General features: G+C 52.0%; 2 protein-coding genes across 4 annotated transcripts in view; both read right to left on the reverse strand.

Annotated features, from left to right (window-relative positions):
• LOC311595275 (uncharacterized protein) overlaps positions 1 to 7,317 on the reverse strand; it is a 59,402-nt gene extending 52,085 nt beyond the window's left edge. The window contains 2 exon segments of the mRNA XM_084777848.1: positions 5,470 to 5,570; positions 7,297 to 7,317. The gene's annotated coding sequence lies outside the window, so the exon portion shown is untranslated.
• A 9,156-nt stretch (positions 7,318 to 16,473) lies between these two features.
• Positions 16,474 to 22,548, reverse strand: PRR18 (proline rich 18). 3 transcript variants are annotated; one of them, XM_084777804.1, is made up of 3 exons: positions 22,297 to 22,548; positions 20,029 to 20,305; positions 16,474 to 19,717 (listed from the first exon to the last, which is right to left on the reverse strand). In XM_084777804.1, the coding sequence occupies exons 2-3, from the start codon at positions 20,211 to 20,213 to the stop codon at positions 18,799 to 18,801; spliced, it is 1,104 nt and encodes a 367-aa protein (XP_084633930.1). In that variant the 5' UTR covers positions 20,214 to 20,305; positions 22,297 to 22,548; the 3' UTR covers positions 16,474 to 18,798. The 3 variants fall into 3 exon arrangements, with proteins under 3 accessions (XP_084633930.1, XP_084633931.1, XP_084633932.1); XM_084777805.1 differs by lacking the exon at positions 22,297 to 22,548 and adding an exon at positions 20,847 to 20,893; XM_084777806.1 differs by lacking the exon at positions 22,297 to 22,548 and having other exon boundaries at positions 19,833 to 20,138.
• Between the last annotated feature and the right edge of the window lie 4,646 nt (positions 22,549 to 27,194).

Consider the following 27,194-nt stretch of genomic DNA (forward strand, 5'->3'; position numbering starts at 1 on the left):
TCTACCACACAACCCTAGGGACCTGGTCTTAAATGTATCTCTTTCCTTGGGCATCATAATCTAGGCCAAAGGTGGGTTGTGCTAGTATCCAGGGAGCACCAGCCTCAGGGAGCACCAGCCTCTGGAGCACCAAGCACCCCACAATGCTCAAAAGAGCCCCTCCATATACCCTGCATCCACCCCCACTCCAGTCAAAAGTTCCCATCCTAAAATACCATGGCATGGGATGGAAGAGGCCCAGCTAAGAGGATGTGACCATCTCCTCAGGAAGCCATACATTCAGCTGGCTGCAGCCATTTCTGTCTCTCCCCAGCACGGTAGAGGGAAGGTGTTCCTGGCCTGCGACTCCATATGTTTGCAGCCCTGCTGTCACCTGCACAGCTAGCTTCCTCATTGCCAAATCTCTTATCTTCTGCCACCTGGTGAACTTCTCTAGTCTTTGTCGCCTGTCCAAGGTCTTTTTGTCCCCCTCTCTGTCAGCTGCACCTTCTGTATGCTGTCCACTGTGTCGCATGCGGGGCCGGCCGCTCCCTACAGTCAACCAGAGCTGTCACCAGATCTCACTATAGATGGCTGTGAGCCACCATGTGGCTGCTGGGAATTGAACTCAGGACCTTTGGAGGAGCAGGCAGCGCTCTTAACCTCTGAGCCAACTGCTGCCACCCGCCTATGACCTGCACTTGGCCTGTTAAGACCTGTGGCTTGCAATGTGTTTCCTGGGAAGTCTCAGAGCTTGTGGCCATGACAGTGATGATCCCACACCCAAGTGCACACTGATTTGCCGTGTGATTTCTATGATTCTGGCCATTTCTCCAAGGAATCGCTCTAGATCCCTCATCCACTCTATAAGCTAGTTAATAGCCTTCTAATTGACTGGTGAATAAAATATATGCACACACACACACACACACACACACACACACACACACACACACACACACTTTAAGTTTTATCCAGAAGTTAACACTACCACCTATAGCCCTATAGCTAAACAGTAGAACTGGCATAGCCCAGATTGCTTCACACACTTGGCCCTGGAAAGAACACGGCAGAAGCTATCCAGAAGGAAAACAGAGGACTCCGTCTGGACACCTGGCAGACGTGAACATGTTCAGCGGTGTTGCTGGGACCTGGGTGGGCAGCAAGGCCTGTGTGGTAGCTACTCCTAAGCAAGCAGAATGGGTTCCCAAGCAGAGTGAGAGTTGAAGCTAAGAGCCTCACTCAAGCATGGGTCATGCAACAGGCACCTCCCACAGCGGAGCCAAAGGTGACAAGGCTGTGCTTGAGCACATTAACGCCAGTGTTCATGGTCCAGTGGGAACGAAGGGGCACTGTGGAAAACAAATCTTTTTCCTTTGTTTGTTTTTTTAGGGTATGATTTTTTTTAAGACAGTGTGTGGTGACGGCCATAGCCACATCCTTGAATGGCAGAGAATAAGATGGGGGAAGGGCAGCAACGAAACTCCTCTCACAGGGAGCTTGACCCCACTCTCAGGAGAGTACCTCCTGGTCCGACGGCCTCCCAAAGGCTGATTTCTACATACCGTCTACCTGCAGCACCTGGACTTTAAAATAGACATCTTCAAGTAATTTAAGTAAACTCTTTCTTTCCGTTTATCAAAAGCAGGGATTGGGGCTAGAGAGATGTGTCAGCAGTTATGAGCACTTCCTGCTCTTTCAGAGGACCCAAGTTCTATTCCCATTCCCCACACAGGACAGCACACATTCTCCTGCAAGTTTCACTCCAGAGGATCTGATGCCCTCTTCTGGCCTCCACAGGCACTGCACTCATGTGCACTAACCCACACACAGGCAGGTATGTGAAAGAAACAGGATATCAAACACACAAAGAGCACATACACACACACACACACATGCTCACGCTGTCTCTGTCACACACACACTCACACACACTGAAGAACAGACCTACATTCACTTAAAAAGATGTCCTTCCATGCAATCTCAAGAAAGCAAGCACACAAACTGGTAGTGAGGCGGCTAGGAATGCTCATAGAAACTTGAACAGAGAAAATGTCTGCTACAGCTAATACTAGAAAAAGCTGGCGTGTGTTTTTAATTTTTTTGTTTCATCTAAATTTAAAGTGTGGTCTAAAATAAAAATGATTTTTAGCATACAACTACTATATGACATAGCATATGAAAGACTTGCCTGGGCTAGGGATGTGCTCCGTGGGAAAGCACTGACTGAAATGCATGCAGCTCCGCATTCAGTCCTCTGTGCCATCCGTAGGCAACCCACGCACAGCCTCTCCTGGAAGCTGAAGGTACAATCTAGGTAACACTAGGATCTGGGATGCCCATGGAGGACAAGGGCTGGATGCCTGGAGCCAGAGGACCAACCAGTGCTCACTACGTTGGTACGAAGTACTGCAGGACCAAAGGAAAAGAAGGGCTGTCGCCTGTTCAGGAATCCACGCCTCTGTTTACAAGTCACCAATAATGTATGTCGAACATTTGAAAAATGCCAGCAGACAGGCAGGTACTCCAGTGGAGCTGTCAGCAGGACAGAAACACTTCCTAGCAGAGGGACTCTGGAAGCCAGCGAGTTGAGGCAGGAAGGAGGGGAGACAGCCCTCAGCAGTGAGCTGTCACTCCGGGTCCTGCGAGCTTCAGTCACTGAAGATGACCCGCAGCCCATGACACAGGTCCCGTGTCAGCATCAGAGTCACCAGGATGAACACACGGGCTGAGGGGAGGGGGGAGCATAGTTACCAGTCGCTGCCTGGTCCATGAGTCCGGAGACCACCCCAGGCCACTCGGCACGAATCTTCTCCTTGCTGTGACCAAATGCCTGATGGAATATCTTGTTTTGGCTCAGGGTTCAGAGGGTCCATCACAGTGTGGCAGCTGGTGCAGCTCAGTGGCAGTGGAGCTTGAGGCGTACCACACCTTAGACAGAAGGACTAAAGAGCAGGGCCTCTGACCAGCAAACACCTACCCTCAGTGGCCCTCCTCCACCAACAGTGCCTTCTGCCCTAAAGCTGTCACAGTCTCCTCCAATTTTGCCCCCAGCTGGGGACCAAGTGTTCAAAGACAGGAACCAATGGCTGAAACTTCACATTCAACTAACATGTTCTGTGGCAGAGAAAGAAAAGAAGGGCAAGCTGGTGGGGGAGGGGGTTGCAAACGCTGCTAGACGGCAAGGCTCTATGCTGACCAACACTGCAGGTGTGCTAGCCCAGCACAGACGGAGGCAGGTGAGGGGGAGGGAGGTCTCAAAGGGTTTGGAGAACCTGCTCCCCAGGAATGGAGTCGTGGTCTCTCAGCTCTGAAGAGATATAGTTTACAAGGTAAAATTCACACGCAGGAGTGGAAATGTTCCCTGACTGCACCCTGCCGGCTCCCCTGGGGTGCTGCCATTGCTGCTCCTATACCAGAGAGCTGTGGGTATTGTTATTTGTGTTTGCTTTATTTTTGTTGCCTTGTCTTTGTTTCTTTTTTTCTGGTGTTTGTTTGTTTGTTTGTTTGTTTTGAGATCATGTTTCTCTGTGTAATAGTCCTGGCTGTCCTGGGCTCATTTTGTAGAGCAGGCTGGCCTGGAACTCACAATGATCCACCTGCCTCTGCCCTCCTGAGTGCTGGGATTAAAGGCACACCCCACCATACTTTGTGTTTTCTACTTTTATCTCTGGGTGTGTATGTGTGTTAGTTGTCTTTTTATTTTTAATTTTTTGTCACCTCCCTGAGTTTCTTCTTTTTAAAATGAATTTATTTTTTGTGTATGAGTGCTTTGTCTACACATATGTTTGTGCACCACATGCATTCCTGGTGCCTGAGGAGGCCAAAAGAGTGAGACTGGCGTTACAGATGGTTGTGAGCTACCACTTAGGTGCTAGGATCAAACCCAGGTCCTCTAGAAAAGCAGCCAATGCTTTTAGAGCTGTCTCTCCAGTCCTCTTTGATCCATTTTTGATTGGCACAGAGGCTGGCTGGCTCTTCCCTGAGGGGACGCTGTGACTCCTAGGGAGACTCCCTTACAAGTATGTGCTGAGGTGTGAGTGGTTTGTATTTGTTACCCCATTTCCAGACACTCACATCATGGCCTGGGAGGTGGGGGTTAGCAGCTCTGAATGCATACAACACACACACAACACCCATGACACATATACATGCGCAAGTGCACACACACACACACACACACACACACACACACACACACACACCCTGAGCTGTGGCACATCCCCTGTGCTTCCTTGCACCACCTAGGCAAGACGGCCTCAGCACCTCACCTACTGGGTGTTCAGGTAGGTGAGATGACCAGGGAGCCTTGCAAAGCTCTACCGTGGCTCATTAGAAAAGGTGATGAAATCAGGCGGTGGTGGTGCATGCCTTTAATCCCACCACTCGGGAAGGGAGAGGCAGGTGGATCTCTGCGAGTTCAAGGCCAGCCTGGTCTACAAAACCAGGACAGTCAAGGTTATAGAGAGAAACGCTGTCTTAAAAGAAAGAGAGGAAGAGAGAAGGAAAGGGAGGGAAGAAGGGAGGGGGAGAGAGAGAGAGAGAGAGAGAGAGAGAGAGAGAGAGAGAGAGAGAGACTGAGACTGTGGTGAGAGGGAGCTGACCTCAGTGCAACCACATCCAGAGTTGCAGAACGCCAAAGGCCTGCAAACACATCCAGGTGGTCACTGGCTGACCTTGTCCCTCTGTCTCAAGGACTGATCAGCTACCTTCTCATACAATCCCTTCCCTATGCCTGGGCACCTCTGGGAAAATGCTCCTTCACCAGGACAGAGGCCAGGCTACCAACCCTTAGGTTTTCCTCTCTACATGGGGAGGTGGCACAGACTCGGGCCTGTGCACACGCAGACACGAACATTCCAGAACAGAGGTGGGAAGACGGCAGGTGGCCTGCTGATGGCCGTGCTGGGTCCCTGGTGCTCAGGAGTCCCTAAGGCTTTCCTCTCTAACAAGGAAGCCTGGACAGAGCAGTGTGGGAGCAAGAGCCCTGAGAACCTGAGACCCGAGAGGCGGATGCCACCTGGGCTTCCCACCGGTGGAGCCACCAAGCAGTGTCACCCACACCTGAGCAACAGAGACCCATCTTCTGAGGGCACCTGCCTCCAGGATAGGATGATGGCAAACAGAGTTCAAAGTTGCCTCCTTCTTTCCTCTCCTCAGAAGGCTCTCACTCCTCCTCCCCCCTCCTGCCCCCTCCCCACAGACCTGGCCTGACCACCGGAAGGTGTGTGTTCCCCGTTCATAACCAGCACAGGACTTTGGGTTTCTTAGTTTTGCTGTGACCTTTGTAGGTGCCATGGAGTTGCGTTTGGTCTTTGACTTGACTGGAAGAAGTTTTCGCTGTGTTAACACTTACATGAACATTTCTCCTCTATGGCCAAGAGCTACACCAATTAGGGTGCCCTGCAGGCTTCAGTCAGTGGGCACATGTGTCCCTTCCAAGTTAGATGTAGCTTCTTACCCTTTACAGCATCTCATCAAAGCAATTACCTGTTGGCGAGGGCTCTGTGCTAGGCGGGTTCTCCAGAGAGGCAGATTCAAGGCCCCGGGGTGAGCGTGTAGGTGTGTGGCCATATTCTGAGGAGCTACACCTGTAAAGACAGAGGGCACGCTCAGCACAAGGCAGTCCTGATCACCTGGCTGAATAGAGAGGCCCACGGGTGACGGGTGACAGGAAGAGCCCTCAGAGCAACAGCTTTGGGGCTCAGGCACCTCAGCAATAGCCACGTGACTTTAGTTCCTGATTCCCAACGCCACCTGGCTTCCCAGGTGTACCCAACACTTCAGGACTTCAGGGACACACTGCCAACCTGTAGATCCCCAAAACCTCACTTGCCAACAGAACTGGAAAGACCTCACCTGAGTCAGCGTTTCAAAGTCCTGCCCTGGGACTTTATCTAGAAGGGGATGGGGTGTATCCTATCCAGACAGCACATCAGCCTCATCCACCTGAGCCCTCACCACCACTGCGATAGAGATGGTTCAACTGTGCAGAAAGTCACACAGCAGGGTATTCTTGGATTTATTGGGAACTAATTTTTCTCTGGGATTTTCTGTCCACTCCTCTTATACTCCAAATGCAGGGTTTTCCTTCAGCCCTATCTTCATGAAGGGAGGAGAAGGAAGAACGCCTGTGTGGACTACAGGTGCCAAAGTGATGGAAAGAGCTTGGGAAATGCCTTGTCTGGTAGACTCACTGGGGAACCAGGCTACTGACTGCTGGCCTGAGTTAGTTGGTTGGGTTTTTTGTTTATTTGCTTGCTTGGTTTTTTTAAAGATTTACTTATTATTTATACAGTAACTACCTGCATGTGTGCTTGCACACCAGAAGAAGGCACCAGATCTCATTATAGATGGTTGTGAGCCACCATGTGGTTCATGGGAATTGAACTCAGGACCTTTGGAAGAACAGCCAGTGAGTGTTCTTAACCTCTGAGCCACCTCTCCAGCCCTTAGTTGGTTGGGTTTTGTTTATTTTATATACCTTTTCCCCTCAGAGCCCCAGGGTTCTGAGTCCCAGGATGCTTTTCTTTCTTTCCTTTTAAATTAGTTTATTTTTTATTTTTACGTACATTGAGTGCATGTATGTCTGTGTGACGGTGTCAGATCCCCTGGAACAGGTGTTACGGTTGTGAGCTGCTATGTGGGTGCTGGGAATTGAACCTGGGTCCTCTGGAAGAGCAGTCAGTGCTCTTAACCACTGAGCCATCTCTCCAGCCCCACCAGTTGGTTGGTTATTTTTAAGCAGCCAGGACAGAGCATTGGATGCCCATTCCGCACACAGGACATTGGTGGGAAGAAAGCAAAGTGGTTTGACAGCGTCGCTCTTTGTCATTATAACAGAGATGGGAGCTCACACAATTACCCAGAATATTTAGGGATGTAATAAAAAATGTTTTTGGTAGGGCCTTATTAGCCCAGGTTGGCCTCTAGTTCATTATATAGCCGAGGATGACCTTAAACTCCCGATTCTCTGGCCAGCACCATCCCAGTGCTGGAATGAGAGATGTGGAATACAGAGCACATTATGGAAACTACGCCGCCAGCTGAGCTACAGACCCAGGCTTGTCTGGTTTTTCTTTAATTGAATCTTCATGAGAACCAGTGTAGCAGCAGCTCCCCCACCAGGTACCCAACTACCTACATCTGACTAAAGCCAGGGTTATTGTAAATGCCTTCATCCCCAGCCCAGCCAACCCCCAGTCCGTAGAGAGACCATAGGCCGGAGGTCCTCTCTGGGTTCCCACAGCTGGTGCCCAGATGCTCTGAGAGCAACCCCAGCTCCTTCCTCCTCTCCCTCCCCCGTACCCCACCCACCTCTACCCCGGGGTACCAGCTGCGCCCACACAACAAGGCTGAGAACTTGTAGATCCCACAGTCAGGTTCAGGCAGACTCACCACCCGCTGGGCTCCAAGCCACTCTGTTGTCACAACAAGGTGACCCTGGTAACGAATGCAGGAGACTTGGTGCGTTAGCCCTGCCCAGCGCTCAGCCTTTGGACTTGTGGCACAGGCTCCCTGGCTCTGGAGAGACTTGCATTCTCTCAGCTACAGCTTCCTTCTTGTTTGTTGTTTGTTTCAAGACAGGGTTTCTCTGTGTAGCATTGGCTGTCCTGGACTCGCTTTGTAGACCAGGCTGGCCTCAAACTCACAGAGATCTGCCTGCCTCTGCCTCCCAAGTGCTGGGATTAAAGGCATGGCCATCACACCCGGCTTAGCTTCCTTGCTTCTTTTTGGACATTTTCTCCTAAGTAAAGTTCTTTTTGGTGTTGGGATCAGGCTCTGGCCCTCCATTTCTTGATAATAGGTCACACATGTGCACTTGCATGCGCGCGCACACCCCTTCCCCCCCCACCCCCCAGTACACTGCAGAAAGCTGCCGAGCACTGCTTGCCTCTGACATCCCTTCCACACCTGCTTAACTGTGGGGATACAAGCAATGCTGTGTCTTCTATTTGGAAACACAGAGGAAGCAGCCACTTTGAGTTCAGCTGTCTGCCAGGCAGAGGTGCCAACAGCCACGTTCCTGGGTCCTAGCATCCCAGGTCTTCAGCGCACTGTGCTTAGATGGCAGCTCCCTCAGCCCTCGAGGAGCCTCCTCTTACCAGCCAAGCGCTGAGAAGATAGTTCTCTCCCCCAGGAACCCGAGGGGGCTCAGGCTATTGAGACCATCCCTGCTGCTGGTGAGATGGCTCAGCCAATAGGAGCACTTGCTGCCCTTGCAGGAGGACCTACCTTCATTCCCAGCTTCCACATGGTGGTTCACCACTTCTTCTAACTCCAGCTCCAAGGGATCCAGTGCCTCCCAGGCACCAAGTGTGCACTCAGTGCTCACACGTACACATAGGCAAAACACACATACACATAAAATAAATATATCTTTTTTAAAAAATACACACGCTCGGTGTCAACTATCTATCCAGGACCTCGGGGTCATTTCAGGCTACTCTGCTGGGCAGGCCCACACTGGGCAGTCGCTCACTACTGAGCCACACCCTGGCCCTCTGGCTCTGCCTCCTAACCTAGTGCACACCCGAGAGTGACTCCATGAAAGTCTATCTTTTCCTTCCCAGAGGCAGGATCCTGCAGGACTCTGCTCTGCATCCTCTGACTTCATCCAGGCCCTCTTCTAGACTAGCTTGTGGCTCAGGCCCTGTTCTCTCATCCTCCGCTTGGCCAGTCTTCCCTGGTCACACACCGTCTAAAGTCTTTGCTTGGTCACCTTCCCAGTGACACAATACTTGGAGTTCCTAATCTAATCCTGCCCTCTCCCATAGTGGCCCTGACGAAACTTGATCTGCGTTTTCTTCTCCTACTGCGCACACGTCATCTAACCCTATGTCAGTTCCACACTGTCTGCTAATCGTTGCCTCCTACCGCAGGAACATAAGCCCTGAAGGTTTCCTGGGCTAGGGAGGCATCCATCCTCTCCAGCCAGTGCCTCACTTGTGGCTGTCACTGGATAAGAAAACCGTGGACCCTTCTGCCTTTTCTGTTCCCTTGTGCTGCCCTGCGGGCCCCTCCCTGCCCTGTGGGCCCCTCCCCACCCTGGCTCTAACACCAGCCACTCACAACAGAGCACACGAGCTGCCAGCGGTAGCCTTGCTGCATAGCCGTGAGACTCCCTGAGGACGCCGTCAGACCAGGCAGGTTTGGAGATGGCTGGTGCACTGACCAGTTTTATGTCAACTTGGCACTACTTACAGTCATATGAGAAGTGCTAATATTAATACCAAAATATAAAATGTAAATAACCTTAAAAGTCCCACAGTCCTTACAAATTCAAACACATTGAAAGTTGGGTCTCTTTAAAATATCCAATCTCCTTAACAATGCAAGATCTCTTTTAAAAGTTCAAAGTCTCTCAATTGTGGGCTCCTGTAAAAATAAAAGTAAAAATTGAATGAAATTCTTTCTTCAAGAAGCAAAAAACAAACTCCAACAGCGTAAATAATTCAGCGTCCAATTATCTGGGACTCATTTACAGTCTTCTGGGCTCCTTCAATGGGGCTTGGGCCACCTCTCCAGCTCTGCCCTCTGCAGCACACATGGAGGGTCTTCTAGGTTCAGGCTGACTCAACTCCACTGCTGCTGCTGTTCTTGGTGGTCGTCCTGTGCCACTGATGTCTCCAAAACTGTTGGGGTCCCTTGCTGCAGTTGGGGTACACACCTTCACCAATAGCCTCTCCCAGGCTCTCTTCAGGGACTCCATCCCTGACACACAGTGCCAAGCCTCAGCTGCTCTCCATGACCCCTCCCTGCCTTTAAAACCAGCGCCACCTGGTTGACTGTCCACAGTCCCTAGTTCAGCTTCCAGAACAGAGTACAGCCTTGGCCATTGCTGGAGCACAGCTTCTGCGTGTGTCTCCAAGGAAACGCTTCCTAGGAGACTTCACCTCCGTGACGCTGGGCTTTTCCAGTCACCGCTAAGTTCTCAGCCCCAGCCGACCGACCAGCGTCCCAGCAAAGCAAAGGTTTCGCTTAAGCAGTTCTGGTGCCCTGTTAATCACAGCTGATCGGACACCACAGACTTCACACCAAAGGCCCAGTAGGGCCTTTCCACTTCCCTCTGAAACTCCACAAGCCGGGCCTCCACCCTAGCGCTGCTCTCAACCCTCCTGCTCCCGAGGCTCCTACAGAGCAGCGCACTGAGCTCTCAGCACCCAGTGGCTTTTCCAGCCCAAAGCTCCACAGTCCTCCCAAAGGCAGTATGGTCAGGCCTGTCACAGCAGTGCCCCACTACGCTGGCACCGACTTGTCTTAGGGCTTCTGTTGCTGTGACAAAAGAAACGCCATGACCAAAAGGAAGTTGGAGAGGAAAGGGTTTGTTTGCCTTAGGCTTCCATATTGTAATTCATCACTGAAGGACGTCAGGATAGGAACTCAAACAGGGCGGGCACCTGGAGTAGAGGCCATGGGAGGGTGTTCTCCCACAGGGGGCTGGGTGCTCCTATGTGAATTGTAATGTGCTGGATGCTGTTTTCTCAAATCCTGACACAAGTTCCCATCATTTGTGGGGCAGAAGCATGGTGTAGCTGAGAGGGTGCCTCTACATAGGCACACCCCTAAAAGGTCTGACATGGTGACATCTGCAGGAAACACATGCCCCGGGAGACTTCAGGTCTGAAAATCTGAGAACATCATCGTGGGTGCCACCGTTTTCAGTGCCTGCCTCGGCGGTGGCGGCACTTGTAAACTTGGGTGAGGAAATCACATCTAAGGGTCCCTTTAAGTGACACTTCAGCCATTGCTGCGTCTCTGCAGACCCCCAGGCTGACGCAGGAGCAAGCATGATAAAAGGACTCTTTGTGTGAGGTCACTGCTTCCTTCAGCACCTCGTGTGTGTTTTGTCCCCGCGTGTGATGGCACCACAAGAAGATTCAGACAGGGGACAATTGTCTCAGGGCTCTTTGGCTTGATTGTCCCCGAGCTGCACATGTTGTGGTCAAGTCAGGCCTACAACCTGGGGCAGCGCCAGAGAATTAGACACACCGTGGGGGCTGAGGATAGCAAAGATCATGCTATTGTGTGCCAGGCCCGGCCTCCACACTGGGATGGCCCTAGGGACAGGGAGAAGCTAAGTGTCTTGAGTGACTGAGGACCCAGCAATGAGCCAGGTGGCTGGGCTCAGGCACTGCCTTATAGTGTGCCGTCCACCTGGAAATACTGTCCCCTCTGTGGTTGCCCAGTGTCCCCTTGCATTGTCTCCTTATCATTTTATCAGATCGTTGGTTTCATCCAAGTGTATCTTTTAGTGGCTCCCAAGAGTAAGGAACTCAAGCCTTCATGATCATACTAAGTGGTCCCATCGCAGCATTCTACTGTGATGTAAGCAAGACAGTAGTCACCTGAACTCCCTGAACAACCATCTGAATTCGGATGGTACTGGCTCGACGAGTGACAAGGATGTGAGGAGACTGGCGAGGGTGCAGCATTCGCTTTGGGAATGTGCTGTGGGGAAGGAAGCTGTGGCTGGACAGTCCCCACACTCACAGCAGCATCTCCCCTAACTACTAATTGGGCCAAGGAATGGTATGTGAATTGAGGGTGAGGGCAAGAGGTCAGGGATTAAGTCTGGTCCCCTTCTGCTGTGCTATAAGGAGGTTATGGTGACTCATCCCTGGCCATTAGGTCCTGCGGTGGAGAGACTCACTAAGGGGCAGATCTAATGCCATGTGGGCTCTGGCATCGGGCAGAAGGTAGAGAGTAGATGCCCGGGGATGCCACACAGGCTGAACGCCATGACAGGCACATCAGGATCCCCAAAGAAGGAGGGCAGAACTCTTGGGAGGCAGGTCAGTGACTGCAGGGTCGCAGGTCAGTGACTACAGGGTCGCCTTCGCTCTCACTGATGCCAATAGAGTGAAATCTTTCTTGATTCTAGTGCAGCTGGTTTTTTTTTTCAAGACAGGGTCTCTCTGTGTAGCCTCGGCTGTCCTAGACTTGCTTTGTAGACCAGGCTGGCCTCGAACTCACATCGATCCACCTGCCTCTGCCTCCTGAGTGCTGGGATTAAACAGCTGCTATTTAAAAGAGATGAGAAGAAGAAGTCAGCCTCTGCCATGTGGCTATCAGATGCCCTGAATGACTGCCACTCAGGGACAACCACAGACAGTCTAGTTTTTTAAAATAACACACACAAAAAATATTGGTTAGAGCTTATCCAGACACTGCCACTGGTAGCAGGCTAGAAGGGCCAGCGTAAGGCCTGGACTGAGACATGTGGCCACGTGGCCACAGACTTCTGGACTTGGTTGTGGGGAGATGTGGAAGAGGCTGAAGCCAAGGGCTGGAGAAGAGTGTAACGAGCCATTTGGATGAGTCCTGAAGGCCAGGGTCCTGAGAGACATGCATGCCGTGGAGGCTCAGTTCCCGGGGCTTCAGAGGGGAACGAGGAAACGATTTTCAGAAGGACTAGTGGACATCTACACTATTTTCTGACAGAAAATCTGGCTGCATTATTCCTTTATCCTGAAAAAAGAAAAAAAAAAAAAAACGAGGGAGACTAAATGTAAAAGCAATGGAGCCGGGGTGGAGGGGGTGGGGAAGGGGGTGGTTCACACCTTTAATCCCAGTGCTAAAAGCCAGAGGTAGGTGGAGCTCTGAGTCTGAGGCCAGCCTGGTCTACAGAGTGAGTTCCAGGACAGGCAGGGCTGCACACAAAGAAACCCTGTCTTGGGAGGGGGAGGGGAGGAACGGACTTAGTTGTTTGGGGAGGAAATTCTAAGGCTGTACAACATTCAGGCCGTGGGATGGTTATTGCTCACTGCTCTTAGTCAGGACTACAGTGAGAGACAGCAGAAAGATTTGGAAACAAAAATGTGCAGTTTGGGAAACACGGAGTGTGTAGGTGGCTTAAAGATGCCAGCAAGAAAGGCATAGGCAAGACTGCTGCTGAAAAGACACTGGGAGAGCTGGAGAGATGGCTCGGTGGTTAAGAACACTGGCTGTGGTTCCAGAGAACCCAGGTTCAATTCCCAGAACCCACATGGTAGCTCACAACTGTCTGTAACTGTTGGGGACGATAGGCCATATGGCCAATGTTCAGGCATCTTGTCAGAGCCTGCACCTTTAAGTCTCTGTTTTTCCCAGAGCTCGCCTTTCATCAGAAACTAGCTGACCCTGTTGTGGGTCAGCAGTTAGACTAAAGACAGATAGAGATGGAGCGACCCTGTTACGGTTTAGCAGTTAGACTAGACAAAGAGGGAGCCAGATACCCTGTGTGGCAGGACATTATGACCCTGCCTGGAATTCCCTGTGTTTTGAGAAAGGCCTGCAGTTGGGTTGCTATAGCAATATGCTTCCCTGCCTTCTGACTTATAAAAGCTGCTGCCTGACTAATAAAGTTTGAGAGTTTGATCAATCAGACTTGCTCTCCTTCTTTGTGTCTTGCTTTTTTTTTTTTGGTGTGTGTGTGTGTCTTGCATTTTCAACAGGTGCACTTCCTCCCGCGTTTTAGTCGAACCCCGCAGGCCGGGGCATGTAACTCTAGTTCTAGGAAATCCAACACCTTCTTCTGGCCTCTACAAGCACCAGGCACACACAGACATAACACACAGGCATAAAAGCAGGCAAAAGACTCATACACATAAAATAAACATTAAAACAAGAGAAATGGGGGCCCTGCTTTGGTACAACAGGAAAAGCGAGGGCAACACCTCACTCTCTGAAGGCTCCACCTTGTAAAAACGCAAGCTTATTTAAAGAAAGGCTGAGCTGATGTCATTGCTGGGTGGAAGGTCTTTCCCTACTCAAAAACCAAAAACATCCAAGGAAGTGTTTCCCTAGGTTTACCTGCCATGGGTGCATAGAAGCCTCTACAGCTGTGGTAGAAAGATACCAGAGAGTGTGCCCAGCTGGCAACAGACCTTGGCAACAGCATCCTTTCGGTGGCATTTCTGCAGCATGGAAAACGTAAGATCATGGATGCTTGCACCCAGGGTCGGGAAGCTACCAAGGCTTAGCAAGGTGCAGAAGGATTGGATTCCCCACAAGGAGGCCCAGAGAAGGCGCTGACTGAAACAGGGAGGATGAAACCTAGCTCAGAGTGGAGACCCTGGGATGTTGGAGATGCCTGAGCCGTGGTGTGTCTGCCATGGAAGGCTTTGTGTAAAGAGTGGAGACAGCTCAGGAGAGAGGCCGTGGATACTGCAGGTGGAGACAGCTCAGGAGAGAGGCTGGGGATGCTGCAGGTGGAGATAGCTCAGGAGAGAGGCTGGGGATGCTGCAGGTGGAGATAGCTCAGGAGAGAGGCTGGGGATGCTGCAGGTGGAGACAGCTCAGGAGAGAGGCCGGGGGTGCTGCAGGTGGAGATAGCTCAGGAGAGAGGCTGGGGATGCTGCAGGTGGAGACAGCTCAGGAGAGAGGCCGGGGGTGCTGCAGGTGGAGATAGCTCAGGAGAGAGGCTGGGGATGCTGCAGGTGGAGACAGCTCAGGAGAGAGGCCTGGGATGCTGCAGGTGGAGACAGCTCAGGAGAGAGGCCGGGGGTGCTGCAGGTGGAGACAGCTCAGGAGAGAGGCTGGGGATGCTGCAGGTGGAGACAGCTCAGGAGAGAGGCCAGGGGTGCTGCAGGTGGAAGAACCACCCAAGGCAGCAGAGCCCAGGTCCCAGGCATGGCTGTTTTGTCTGCAGAACTCCGTATCTGCCTATCTGGATTTTGGTCTTGCTTTGGCCCAATCCTCATAACCCCCCCCCCCCCGCCCCGGCTTTCTAGATGTTTATCGCCTGTCTTCTCCACACAGCAGCACACACCACCCAGCTCCTCCCATTTGAAATAACGATATTTACCCTGTGCTGCTGTGTGTCAGAAGCATGTACGTTGTTAACTGTTTTTGTTTTCTCCTTCTTCTTCTTCTTCTCCTTCTTTTTCTTCTTCACAGAGTATCTCTGTGTTATCTTGGCTGTTCTGAACTTGCTTTGTAGACCAGGCTGGCCTTGAACTCACAGTGATCAGCCTGCCTCAGCCTCCCAAATGCTGGGATTGAAAGCCTGTGCCACCACGCCCCGGCTTGTTAACTAGTTTTTATAGAGGCTCAAAGTTAAGAATTTAACTGGAGTCACAGAAGAGACTTTGGACTTTTGAACAATGTAGGGACCACGGGATGCTACAGAGACCTTTGGACTACATGTATTTTACTAGGAGGCATGAGCATTTAAGGGAGCAGGGGGCGTGTAGAATGTTTGTGTTTATAAGTACTGTGTCTGGGTGTCAAGTTGCTACGGAGTGGAGCTGTCAACTTAGAACCACCTGGGAGACACACCTCTGGGCGTGTCTGCAAAGGTGGTTCCAGAGGCTCAGCTGAGAAAGAAGACCCACCTTGAGTACAGGCATTGTTATCCCACCGGTTGGTACTTTTAACGATAAACGCATAACTAAAAAGGAGACAGCAAACTGAGTTTATCTCTCACTATTTCCCAAGGGAAGATGCAATGTGGCCAGTTGTATTGCTCTCTTGGCTGCCACATACCTTCCCCTCTGTGACGGACTTGATCCCTGTAGTCTATGAGCTTAAAAAAATAATCCTTTCTTCTTTAAGCCACTTTTGTCAGATACGAGTCATAGCAAGGGAAAAGGTAATCAATAGATGGATTTCTCACAGTCACAACGGCCTGAGCTGTTTGCCTTGTTGGAGACACTTTCTTTGAGTGGCTTACCACCAAGTTACCATGCTAAAAAAGCAAAAGGTCCAGACGGCGAGCCTCACATGTTCCGACCCCACAGATCAACCACCCTAAACTGAGTCGGCCCGTTTCAGCAGAAACCACAACACTTAACGTCCTGGCACCTTGGCATTGGCTGTTACTTTACAAATTCAGAAAAACAGTAACAATACCTACCCGAAAGTGCCGGATATCTGCTGTCACAGTATGGAGATGATGTCACACAGAGAGTTAAACTCTGGACCTCATGGGCACGTACCTCGGGCACATGTGCAATTTTATCTCTTTCTATGTGCAAGGTTACCCTGTAGGATGCACATCAACCTCTCCCAAAAATATATGGGAGGAAGGAAGTGGGAGGTGGGTCACAATTTTACTTTCCCTGTTCTTTTCTATATGGACTCAACAGAAAAGGACAATTCTGTTACTCTAATGGGCCATTTACTTCTGGCTAGGATGGCTCACAAGTTAGGCCGAAGCAAATGTCTTACCGAATGTATGCAGGACGTCTCTCCTGTATATATATATGTGTGTGTTTACAGGAGGACTCTCAGTCTTCCTGAAATGTGTTTACTATATGCAGATTTCTCTTGTTCTGTGGGACATTGGTTATGTTAGGGGTGTATTTGGGATAAAGCTCTCGAGCGAATTTGCAGTCTCTCACAAGTTTGTCAGTGTTCAATAGCATCCTTAGGAAGCATTTGTTCTTAAAATTCTTAGAAATCCGGGCAATTTCTAGTAGTGACCTTTGGCGACCCCAGAAGTCCCCGGGGCAGTGAAGAAAGCGTCTCAGAGGATTCACAAATGGGTAATCTTCTCCAAGATGCAGCACACACCATCCAATTCCTCTTTTATTTAAACATTAAGACATTGTAGCACAGTGACTAGAAAACGTCCTCAGAATGTCAACAATGATGATGAGATCTCACAAGCCGAGCAGGCAGGCGCTCCTTTTCTCAGGAAGAGCCACTGGCCTTCCAACAAACAGCCCCCATCTCTACAGCTACGGTGTGCAGGGGTGGGGGGGTGGGGGGGTGGAGGAAACAGGGGGGCAGGGCCCCTGTGAGAAACCAACCAGCGAAAACCAGTTAGAAAGAGGAACCGCAGGGGCTGCCTGGAGGAGGCAGTGAGGGAGGAAAACCAAAGCCAGCACAGACAGGGATGGACAGAGTGGTATGCAGACCTAGGTGATGGGGAGAGGGGGGGGGGGAGGGAGAGAGAGAGAGAGAGAGAGGGAGAGAGAGAGAGAGAGAGAGAGGGAGAGAGGGAGAGAGAGAGAGAGAGAGAGAGAGAGAGAGAGAGAGAGAGAGAGGAGCTCGCTAGAGGCCACTCCTTAGGAGGCACCAGGAACTCTTGTGGCAGCTGAGGGCAGAGAGCTGGGCATCTGGAGTACTGGTGTTTACACTTGGTGCTGATGAGAAGAAGCCATGCTGTGCCCTCTCCACCTGTCCTGCCTAGAGAAACACCCTTGGATTCATGCCAGAGAAAGTCTTCCATCCACCCCCACCAGGGTTGCTAATTTTGCTGGGTTGGGGTTAACCATTTAAAATCAACAAGTAGCTTATTTTTAAAAAATTCATCTGGTGGTTGATGTAGCTCCCTTTGAACTAAGGCCTTATGTTTGACAAAGCTTGTGCAAAGAATGAAAGAAGGAGAGAGAGAGATGGAGACAGAGAGAGAAAGAGAGAGAGAGAGAGAGAGAGAGAGAGAGAGAGAGAGAGAGAGACCAACAAGGAAAATATATAATTGGTTTTTTTTTAAATGTAAGGCTTCGATTTTAAAATACAATTAAGAATTGGCACATTAAAGTCTAACGAGATAAACATTAAACTGGTTATTGACTTGCATAAGCTAAGTAAAAAAAAAAATTGAGGTAATGCATTACGATTCCATTGCCAACCTTATCTGATTAGAATAAACACTTCCTTCTCATCCTTGGGGTTAAGTCCACGGAAGAAATACAAAAGAATAATCCTCCAGTTAATGGGAAGGGCATAGCTACTAAGAGACAGAAGTTTTACCCTTCATTCAAATAATAAATAGAAATTTAAAAGTCACTATTTACAGCTTACAGAACCCCCATGTCACTGATCTTCACAGTGATAAAAGACACCTGCCATCGCCCACAGGTACTTCCTGCTTTCCCCTCAAACCGCTCCAGTGGGCAGACTAGCCCTGCCCCGATTTCACACACCAGCTTCCTTCTCTATGCTGATAAGCTCCTACCCTAGCCATTGCCGGAGACGTTGCGGTGCCCTCAAATAAAAACTGCACTCTTAGCGAACCTTAGCCAAGCCTGATTCCCATACCCACCTTGATTCAGCTCCCGGAAACACCTGTGTGTGGCTGTGGTTACCTGTATATGGCCACGAAAGCACACGTGTGTGAGAGTGTCCATGTATGTGTTATCGTGGGCGGGTGTGGGTGATTGTGTATGTAAGTATGCATGGGCACGTGACTGCTAGAGGAGCAGTGCATGTGTAGTTGTTAGCATGAGTGTGCCTGTGCATAGGCAGGGGAGTGGTGCGTGCATGTGTGCACCTGTGTGTGTGCGTGTGTGCACGTGCTGAGCACACAGCAGGCACGCAGAGCACAAGTCCACAAGGATCGACAGAGCCCTGTTCCCCTGGAGCTCACTCACAGAGCTGCCGGATGGCAAGTTAACCAGAGTTGCTAGGCTCTCCAGCACCCATGTCTTTGTGATTTGGAAGGAAATAAATCCTAAATGTAGCACCATGTCCCAGCTCTGCAACAGAAAACCATCCGTCCTCAGTGGCCACAGGCTTGCAGAGTCCTCAGGAAGTGCGATGCCACATGTGACAGAGGGCCTTTGGGACCACTCCTCACGGGGGTGGGGTGGGGGGGTTAGAAGGCATTTCACAGGTCCTTCCTCTCCACGGTGTGTGGGGGGAACAGGAAGAGCAAGGGATAGCCCTTTAAGTCAGGCAAGTTGGCTGGTTGGCGGTGCACAGGAGGTGGGTCGTGGGCGTCAGAAAAGGCTGTGGGTCACTCATGACCAGGCACACCTGGGGAAGGCTCCAGGCAACAGTCCTGCCCTCTTGCTGTCATACCTGGTTCACAAGGGCCCAGATGGGCAACGAGGGCGGGAGGTGGTGGTGGGCCTCCGACCAGGTCGGGTCCCACCTGGCCCACCTAGTTCACAGAGTGCTCAGGTGGGGCAGCGTGTCCAGATGCCCTGTGCGACCCCTCGCAGCAGCTGCCGACTCCACCCCACGCAGCCACTCCGTGCACTTGCGCACCAGGCCCTCGTCCACCACCTCCACCTCCTCCTCGTACTCCTCATCGTCATACTTGTGCTTTTCATTGAGCAGCGACACCTTGAGCACCGGGCGCAGGCTGGAGGTGCGCGGGCTGGGCAGAGCGGCCTGCAGACCTCCAGGCAGTAGCGAGGCACGGGGAGGGCGGCTGCTGACAGCTACAGCCAGAGGCGCCTCGGGGACACTAGTGGTTCCTCCCCTCCGCAGGGTCGAGGACTTGCTCCGGGGACAGGGGACCAGTGGGCGCCGGGGGTCGGCCGAGGGAGTGGGGAAGGGCCTCCGGGGTCGCGCCAGCAACTGCTTCTCCAGGTGGCGCCTCTGGATGACCAGGATGGCTTCTGGGGTGAGGCTCAACGAGAAACGCGTGGCGTCGTCGGGCCCAGACCCCGCCCCCGCAGGGGTCCCCGCGGCGGTGGCTCCTGCTGAGCTGTGGCTGCAAGCGACCCGCCGAGGCGCGGAGCACGTGGTCGAGGTCCCCCCACGGCCCGGAGAGGGCTGGGGCGGGGCGCGTGCTGAGATCGGTGGTTGCGGGGTGCCCGGACCCAGGCCGGGGCCGCGCCGGGCCGGCGGCCTCTTCAGGGTGGCTGAAGGCCAGGAGCTGGAGAGTAACATCTCGGGTGGCCTCTTTTTCTTCTCTCCGGCGGCGGCCGGCGGCGGTGGCGCGGGCGGCGCGCAGGGCCTACGGGATAGCTGGCGCGCGGCGGGCCCCCCCGGGGTTCGGGCGGGCGGCAGCGGCGGTGGTGGCGGAGGCATAGGCGGGAATGACATGACGCTGCGGAGCAAGCGGATCATCAGGGTCCTGGAAGGAGAGGGGCGGGTCTCAGTCAGCGCGCGCGGAGCCGCCCCACCGGCCCAGCGACCCCCTGCATCTCCCCATCTGTTGCTGATCTCCGCGCGGTCCCGGGCACACCCACCTGCCAGCAGCCGCAGCATCTCCCGCTCCTGCTCCCTCCTAGCCCCGGCCTAAGCCAGGCGGCTTCAAGCAAAGGCGCCTCCCGCCCCTTCCTCGCTTCAGCAACCGCAGGAGCTCCCTCTAACTGTGTGTCCCAAGCTGGGCACCGCCACCAGCCGACCCACTGCTAGTGGAGCTGGATGTCGCCTGGTTCGCACCTCCGAGACGCGCCGGGCCGGGCCGGGCGGCAGGAGGAGGAGGAGCGCGCGTTAGCAAAGGCTTGCCAAGTCCTGGGCTGTGCAGGGCTGCTGTCGCCGCCGACTGCTGAACGCTGGAGACAAAGTGCCCGACAGCCACAGAGGCGGGAGCTGGCACCCGGTGCCCAAAGGCTCCCCTCTCCCATTCTCCCATGGCCCAAGAAGTGAAGGATTAGTCCATCAGAAGCCGGGAGCTAGGTCTCAAGGGAGCCGGTGGCACCAAGCCACTGGTGGAGCCCTGCACGTTAGAGAGAAAAATCCTTTTAATGACATTGGAGAGAAATCTCAGAGCTAGTCTGGAATCTAAGGAAAGCAGCCGAAAGCAGGCGGGGTGCTTCTGGGCTTCCTTGGTTTCACTGACACTGTTGACGCCACTCCTTAGGAGTTGTTTACACATTAAAACCATTTGTTATCTATGAATAGGCAAGACAGTTTGTTGTATAATAGCAGCATAGGAAATATTAGACACGGTTCTTTTAAAACAAAAAAATAAGTGACCGCAGGCAAAACCATGTGTTATTATCATACAGACGAGAGAAGCCAATCTTTACTTCAACCCATTTTCTGGCTGTAAATACACGGAAACATACCCACAGTCAGCAATCCAAGTTATAAAGTCAAGGGTTTTACTGGCCAACACCTGCTTCACTTAAAAGAGGAGCTTCAAACACCTAGACTTCAAAAAACTACACCCCATCCCAGTGAATAGCTCTGGCCCAGAGTGAATCGGGAACACATGGCAAAGTGGGTGAGCCTGTGTGCCCCGTGCCAACACTCACCCCCACACCCTCCTCTTGTTTGTTCTTTGCAGCAGCAACTGGACACCCAGAGCCCAGGGTAGCCAAGGAAACTTGGGTGGCGGACGCACTTCTCATCGGAATGACCGGGAAGTTGGCACAGGCCAAACCACCACCACAGCATGCATCTCCATTACACCCCCTCTATGCAAAAGCAGTTAGCTTCCAGACTGCTCTCCCACTGAGCAGCTTTCTGCTTCAGCCAGGACACCCAGGGCAGCCGCCTCTGTCTGTGAGCTCAGGCCACAAGAACATGGGCAGCTTAGCTCCCAGGACACTGGAAACACACTTGTGTTGGTTTATTCCAGGTTCTAGTTTCTAGGTAGTTGTAGGGATGGGTATGCAAGCAGTGGCCACAGGTTGAAAAATAGGGAGCGGGGGTCAGGGGCCACAGGTTGAAAAATAGGGGGTCAGGGGTCAGGAGCCATTCCTGTAGATATGGCCTGGGAGGTCAGCTTTTGGGGGGGGCGGACCAACAAACAGCTGAATGGCCAGATGTTCTGTGTGCCAGTGAAATGTGCAGTGCCTGGAGTCCACTGCTTCCTGTCTGTGTATTCACACTGCTTCCTGTGTGTTCACACTGCTTCCTAAGGCTTCGGGTGTTCAACAGTAACAGTAGTGTTTGAGCTAAGGATCAGAGGTGAGGGTGGCAGGCAGTTTCCTAATGACATTTACTGAAGTAAGTCTGTGCCAAGCACTCCAATACCTTGTCCATTCTACTAGGAAGCGGAGCTTCCAGAGGCTCCAAATGCAATGAGAGACAGCATCAGATCAGAGTCCAAAGCCAGATGGGGCTGTTAACACTAAAGACAAGGAGAACTCTGCTGGCTGGGGGGACTAGCACATGTCAACCTCCACCTCCAACTAGTGGAGACTGGCATGAAAAAGCCCAGAGGAGCAAGCGAATTACCAGGTTGACAGCTAAGGTGGCCCAGGCCTGGCAGGAACTGGGATGCTCCATGTCACCCAGGAAACTTGCTCTGGCCCAGGTAACCTGCACCCTAGGAAGCACTGCCCTCCCAAGAGGCCAGGAGGGGTGGAAGCAGGAAGCACCAGTGCTCTCATGACCTCACAGGGGCTGACCTAGCAGCAGGAGCTTCATTTCTAACACTGGGAGCAGCATCTGGTGGCACTTGTCCACTTGTCCTCCTCTCTCTGCCTCTTGTCCACCTGTCCTCTTTCTCTGCTTCTTGTCCACCTGTCCATCTCTCTCTGCCTCTTGTCCACCTCTCTCTGCCTCTTGTCCACCTGCCCTCCTCTCTCTGCCTCTTGTCCACCTGCCCTCCTCTCTCTGCCTCTTGTCCACCTGTCCATCTCTCTGCCTCTTGTCCACCTCTCTCTGCCTCTTGTCCACCTGTCCACCTCTCTCTGCCTCTTGTCCACCTGTCCTCCTCCCTCTGCCTCTTGTAAGAAGTTAGGAAGAGCAGGGCACCTGGGAGGCGGCATGGGGGCATCTACTGCTGAGTCGGTCACCATGATGGCTGTTAGGAATCCATTCCGCATTCCAAAATGGATGGCAGGTGACAGTTGGACCAAGGGAGAGGGCTCAGAGCGAAGTCAATCACATTTGACTTTCAAACAGGAGATGCAGGGGCAGCAAGATGGCTCAGCAGATAAAGGCACAGTTGCTGCCAAGTCTGATAACCTGGGTTTGACCCCTAAAACCCACCCGATGTAAGAACTGGCTCCTGTAAGTTCTTCTCTGAGCTCTACATGTGCACTGTGGTGGGGCATAGGGAAACATACAAAAGTAAATAAATTCCAAAACAGTGTAAAAAGTAGGTCTTAAAAAGAGAAGATGCGTGGAGCACTGATGTGATTAGTCCACAAGTGCACTTCTTACATAATTTTATTAACATTCATAATTTACTCGGAATTTTACAGAATATGGAAGGTGACAGAGGGAGACAACCAGTTTTTTCGTCATTTCATCTTAAACAAGCTCGCCTCGCAGATTTCAAATAAAATAGCACAGTAATCACCACAGCCTTAATGATATTTTCAGAGTAAGTAAAGTCCCTTCATCCAGCTCCCACTGCTACAGGCAGGCAGCTCTCAGAGCTGTGAACTGCCTGAAGAAAGGCCCCCAGACGTGCACACACCCACCAGGTAATTTGCTCACAATTCCCTAAGGAGTCAACAGTGGGTAAAGTCAGGCAGTAATCAGATGACAATACCAGGAAACAAGACCATTTTTCTCACCATTTCTTGGCTTTACTAAGGGATATCATACTTAAAGGTACATCTGGAAAAACTTCAAAACATCCCAATACATTGCTAGCTATCCCATACACTCCACCTCAATTGTTTGTTGTAAATGGACGTGTGTATGCATGTGTGCCTGCATGTGGGTCCTTGGTGTAAGCCAGAGGTTGCCGTCCGGTGTCTTCCTCAATTGCTCTTCGCTTTATTTACTGAGGCAGGTTCTATCACAGAAGCCTAGACAGCTTCCCCTGGGGATCCTGTCTCTGGGGGCACTGGCTATGTGGAGGCCTTAGGCTTGCTCGTGAGCCATCTCTCTACCTCCATTTATGTATTTTGATTTCAATAAGCAGTCAAAAAAAAAAAAAATCTAACCTAAACTAGACCTGGATTTTAAGACAGGAAAAGGGTATTCAACTGGACCATTCTCCAACAATTTCCATTCGTTCTGTCGTGTATTAAATTTAACACTAGTATTTGCCTTGTAGGTTGGGTGTTCAACCCGCTCCTTTGCCCCAGTTTTAAGGAGTCTCTTAAAGTCATTTCCCTGAGGGCTCAGGACAGTAATACTGCAGGAAACAGGTCTGGGCGGGAGGGAAGCCCATGCTAACACCATCAGCCCTCCCTATACACTGTGCTCTCAGAGAAGCCAGGAAAACTCAGCCCCAGCCGTGGATGCGCAGGTACATGCACCAATATGTCAAATGACCTCCCAGACCCTTTTCTCGATAGTTTCATACTTCAAGAACCGGCTCAGGCAGCATTTCAAGGGAAGGAGAGAGCAAAGTCTGTGTTTGCTGAGGTCACATGAGATGCTTGCCTCTGCCTCACCACCCTGGGGCTGGTCACTCTCCAGGATCACGTCAGTCCAATTCTTCTGACTCCTGTGGAAACCCAAGTTGCCACAATACAAGATCCCAAGGTCACTGTTGCATACATCCAGCTCCTGATTCCGAAACTACCTGTGATGGTCTAGGATGAGAAGCAGCCACAAGCCACACTAACCACGGCTGTCACCCGCCACTGTGTGACACTGAGAACACTCCACTGTGTCATGCTGACAAAGGCCTGTACTGATGACTTGACTTGGATGCTGCCCTGCTTATTCTAGTAGTGGCTCATCCTGGGAGCACCCAGACACCAGGGCACTGCATCCTAGGCTCCCACAGATGCCCAGACCCCTTTTGAATGGTCTGTGTACTGAGTGCCACCTATCTGGTGCCATCAGCCATCCTGTGGTGTCACCAGCTTGACTTGAGATGAGGACACTGAGGCTGGGCTATCCCACACCTTTACAACGCTCAAACACACACGTCGGTCGAGTGCAGACAATCCCAGTCAGGGCCATTTGCCTCTGCTCCAAATAACCTTCTTATGACATCCGTGCCTAGGCACTATGCATAGACTCCACACCTTGGAACCCTCTGAGGATCTGGAAAGGCAACAGGACACCAAAGAAAGAACACTAAAGTCTGCAGTATAGAGACGAGCTGGCTGTGAGATCCCTCAAGGCCTGCCTGCAGCACCCTTCCCCTCCTGATGTGGGCCCTGGCATGGATTTTCCAGGGTAGATCCCCCCTCGAGTGTAAACTGATGTTAGCTAGACAGCAGACAAGAGAGGCAGGATACGTTTCTACATGCGCTACCAGGTGTGTGACCCCGGCTATGCCAAGGAATTAGCTACACAACATGTAAGGCAGGTGCAGGATGCCCAGTGAGAAAAGCAGATGGGGCAAACAAGCCACCAGCACCCGCGCTAAGGACTGATGCTGGTGCTCAGAAGCCAGAGACACTACTCCATCGTCTCACAGACTGCCTTATGACACTCACACCGCAACAGCTGCGCACTCTCCCACAGCAGCTCACCTGACCCCTCCCTCCCACCGAGGACTTAAAACCAGCCCGTCTGTTCCTCCCACGAGCAGTCCTCCAGACTCTCCTGAAGGTCCAGGGCTGAACATGGAAAGCTGGGCTGGATCTACCTGAGAATCAGTGTTCCAGTGGCCCACGTGTGACTGCCCAATCCTCCCCCCCCCACCCCCCGCAACCACCAAATGAGCCAGGTTGCTCCACACCCGACTCTGATGCATGGACGGTGCTCCCCAACCTTGAATCCTCTCCAGGACCACCCCGCATCTTGCAGTGCCTATGCAGGCTGACATCACTGCTACCAGCTGGCTGGCCTGGGACTGAGGGCTCAACCTATCCGGGAAACTCCCAACTTCCAGCAAAGGCAACACCTGCCGTCCATGCGTCTGTCCACACCAGTGGATTCAGGAACACCCCCCCTCTCCACCCTAAGGCCACTCTGCACCCCACAGTGGACATCCTTTTTTATGTTTTGTTTTGGTTGGTTTGGTTTTTTGAGACAGGGTTTCTCTACGTTATCTTGGCTGTCCTGGACTCACTTTGTAGACCAAGCTGGCTTTGAACTAACAGCAATCCACCTGCCTCTGCCTCCCGAGTGCTGGGATTAAAGGCATGCGCCACTATGCCCGGCTCACAGTGGACATCCTTACCCAGCTGCTCATGTTGCCTTGGGACCTGTCCCAGCACTGAGTGCCCAGAGTGACCCACTCTGATTCTTGCACAGGAAGAGCTCCATGGTGTGCTGGTTAGGCTACCTGGATTCAGCTTTTCCAAATAACCCCTGCTTCTTTCTCTCCCAGATTCCTGAAAGACCCTTCTCTTGGGCCTGGCTACACTAGCCGGGACATGGCACAAAGTGAGCAGACAGCACTTGAGTTTTAAAGTCTACTTGGGAGATTGTTTTCCAGGGGGAACCCCCAATTCTGCTTTCTTCAGAAGGTATGGCATCTCCAGCAAGATGACATCCAGGGAAACAGAACCAGGTGACTCAGGAGTGGCACAGTAAAATGCTCAGCAGGGCTTGGCCCACAGCTCCTAGAATCTGGCGAGGTGGATAGGATGGGCTCTTTAGAAGAGCCAGGCACCTGTGGGGAGCATGGTACAGCCGCTCTTGCCTGAGCCTGAAACCCACGCCTTTTCTTTACTACTGTCATGTGTGAACTCTCTAAGACTTGTCTCCACTCTGCTCCTCAGAAGGCGTAGCACACAGCCCAGCAGGTGCTGAGCAGCACAGCACAGCGCGCTTGCCACAGGGTGGAACCTGCCAACCCCACACTTCAGGTTGCCCAGAGGCTCTATAGGGCAGGGCCGTCTGTCTTCTTACCTGGCACCAAGGTGAAAAACAGCTCCAAAGAGGCTCCAGGGCAGGAAGATGGAACCCCCAGTCTGCAGGATTATCCTAAAGGATTTATTTTTATGAATATGAGTGTTTTGCTTACATGGATGTCGGATCACCACAGGCATTGGTGCCTCTGGAAGCTGGGGGTGGGGGTGCTCAGATCCCCGAAAACTGGAGTTAGAGATGGTTGTGAGCCATCACATGGGAGACAGGAATTAACTCAGGTTCCCTAGAGAGCAGCAAGTGCTCATAGCCTATCACCTCTCCAGCCCCCAAGTGCCTGGCACCTCCCACCATTTCTATACTCTGAAACACGCAGCAGTGTGACCTGCCAAATGCCCTGGCCTTCTCCCCCCATCCTTATGGACTCATCTCCACGAGACGCCTATTGCTCCGTTCACCAGGCCAACGACACAGGAGTGATTCTTCAGCACACCACCCAGGACGCTGTGCCCAGTCCCCACAGTGCACACTACTGTCAGCCAGTGGGGACCTGAAGACGACACTACCAGTCACATGCTTCCTCATGGCCTGTTGCCCTCCAAAGCCATCTCCTGTCTCTGTGATAGCCAAAACCTCTTCCTATCTTCACCTTGGGATGAAAGCGGTAAATGGTCTTTGCCAGCTCTAGGGACATCTTCTGACCAGCGGCCCCTACATATCCCTCTTTGGGCCACTTTTTTGGGTAGGTGAGTTTTGGTTGTTTTGTTTTTTTTTTAAACAGATCCTCATTATATAGCTCTGCCTGGTTTTGAACTCAGAGTCCTGCCTGCCGGTGGCTCTTGAGAGCTGGCCTCCAATCCCGGTCCTGTTACCCCTGTCACTTAGGCAGAGGCTCAGATGGTGCACATCAAGAGAGCTGGAGGGGGACTTCTCTCAGCTCATCTATTTAATGTATTACAAAGTTGGTCCAGAAAATG

This window comes from Acomys minous (genome assembly GCF_964271855.1).
Source record: "Acomys minous genome assembly, chromosome: 3".
NCBI classification, from domain to species: Eukaryota; Metazoa; Chordata; class Mammalia; order Rodentia; family Muridae; genus Acomys; species Acomys minous.

What these genes read in the sequence shown, in the direction of transcription:
- PRR18 (XM_084777804.1), bottom strand. Translation starts at nt 20,213, where the DNA reads ATGGGAGAGGGGAGCCTTTGGGCACCGGGTGCCAGCTCCCGCCTCTGT. An exon ending in CGGCCCGGCGCGTCTCGGAG is followed by an intron (nt 19,718 to 20,028) that starts GTGCGAACCAGG and finishes CTCTCCTTCCAG; the next exon opens with GACCCTGATGATCCGCTTGC.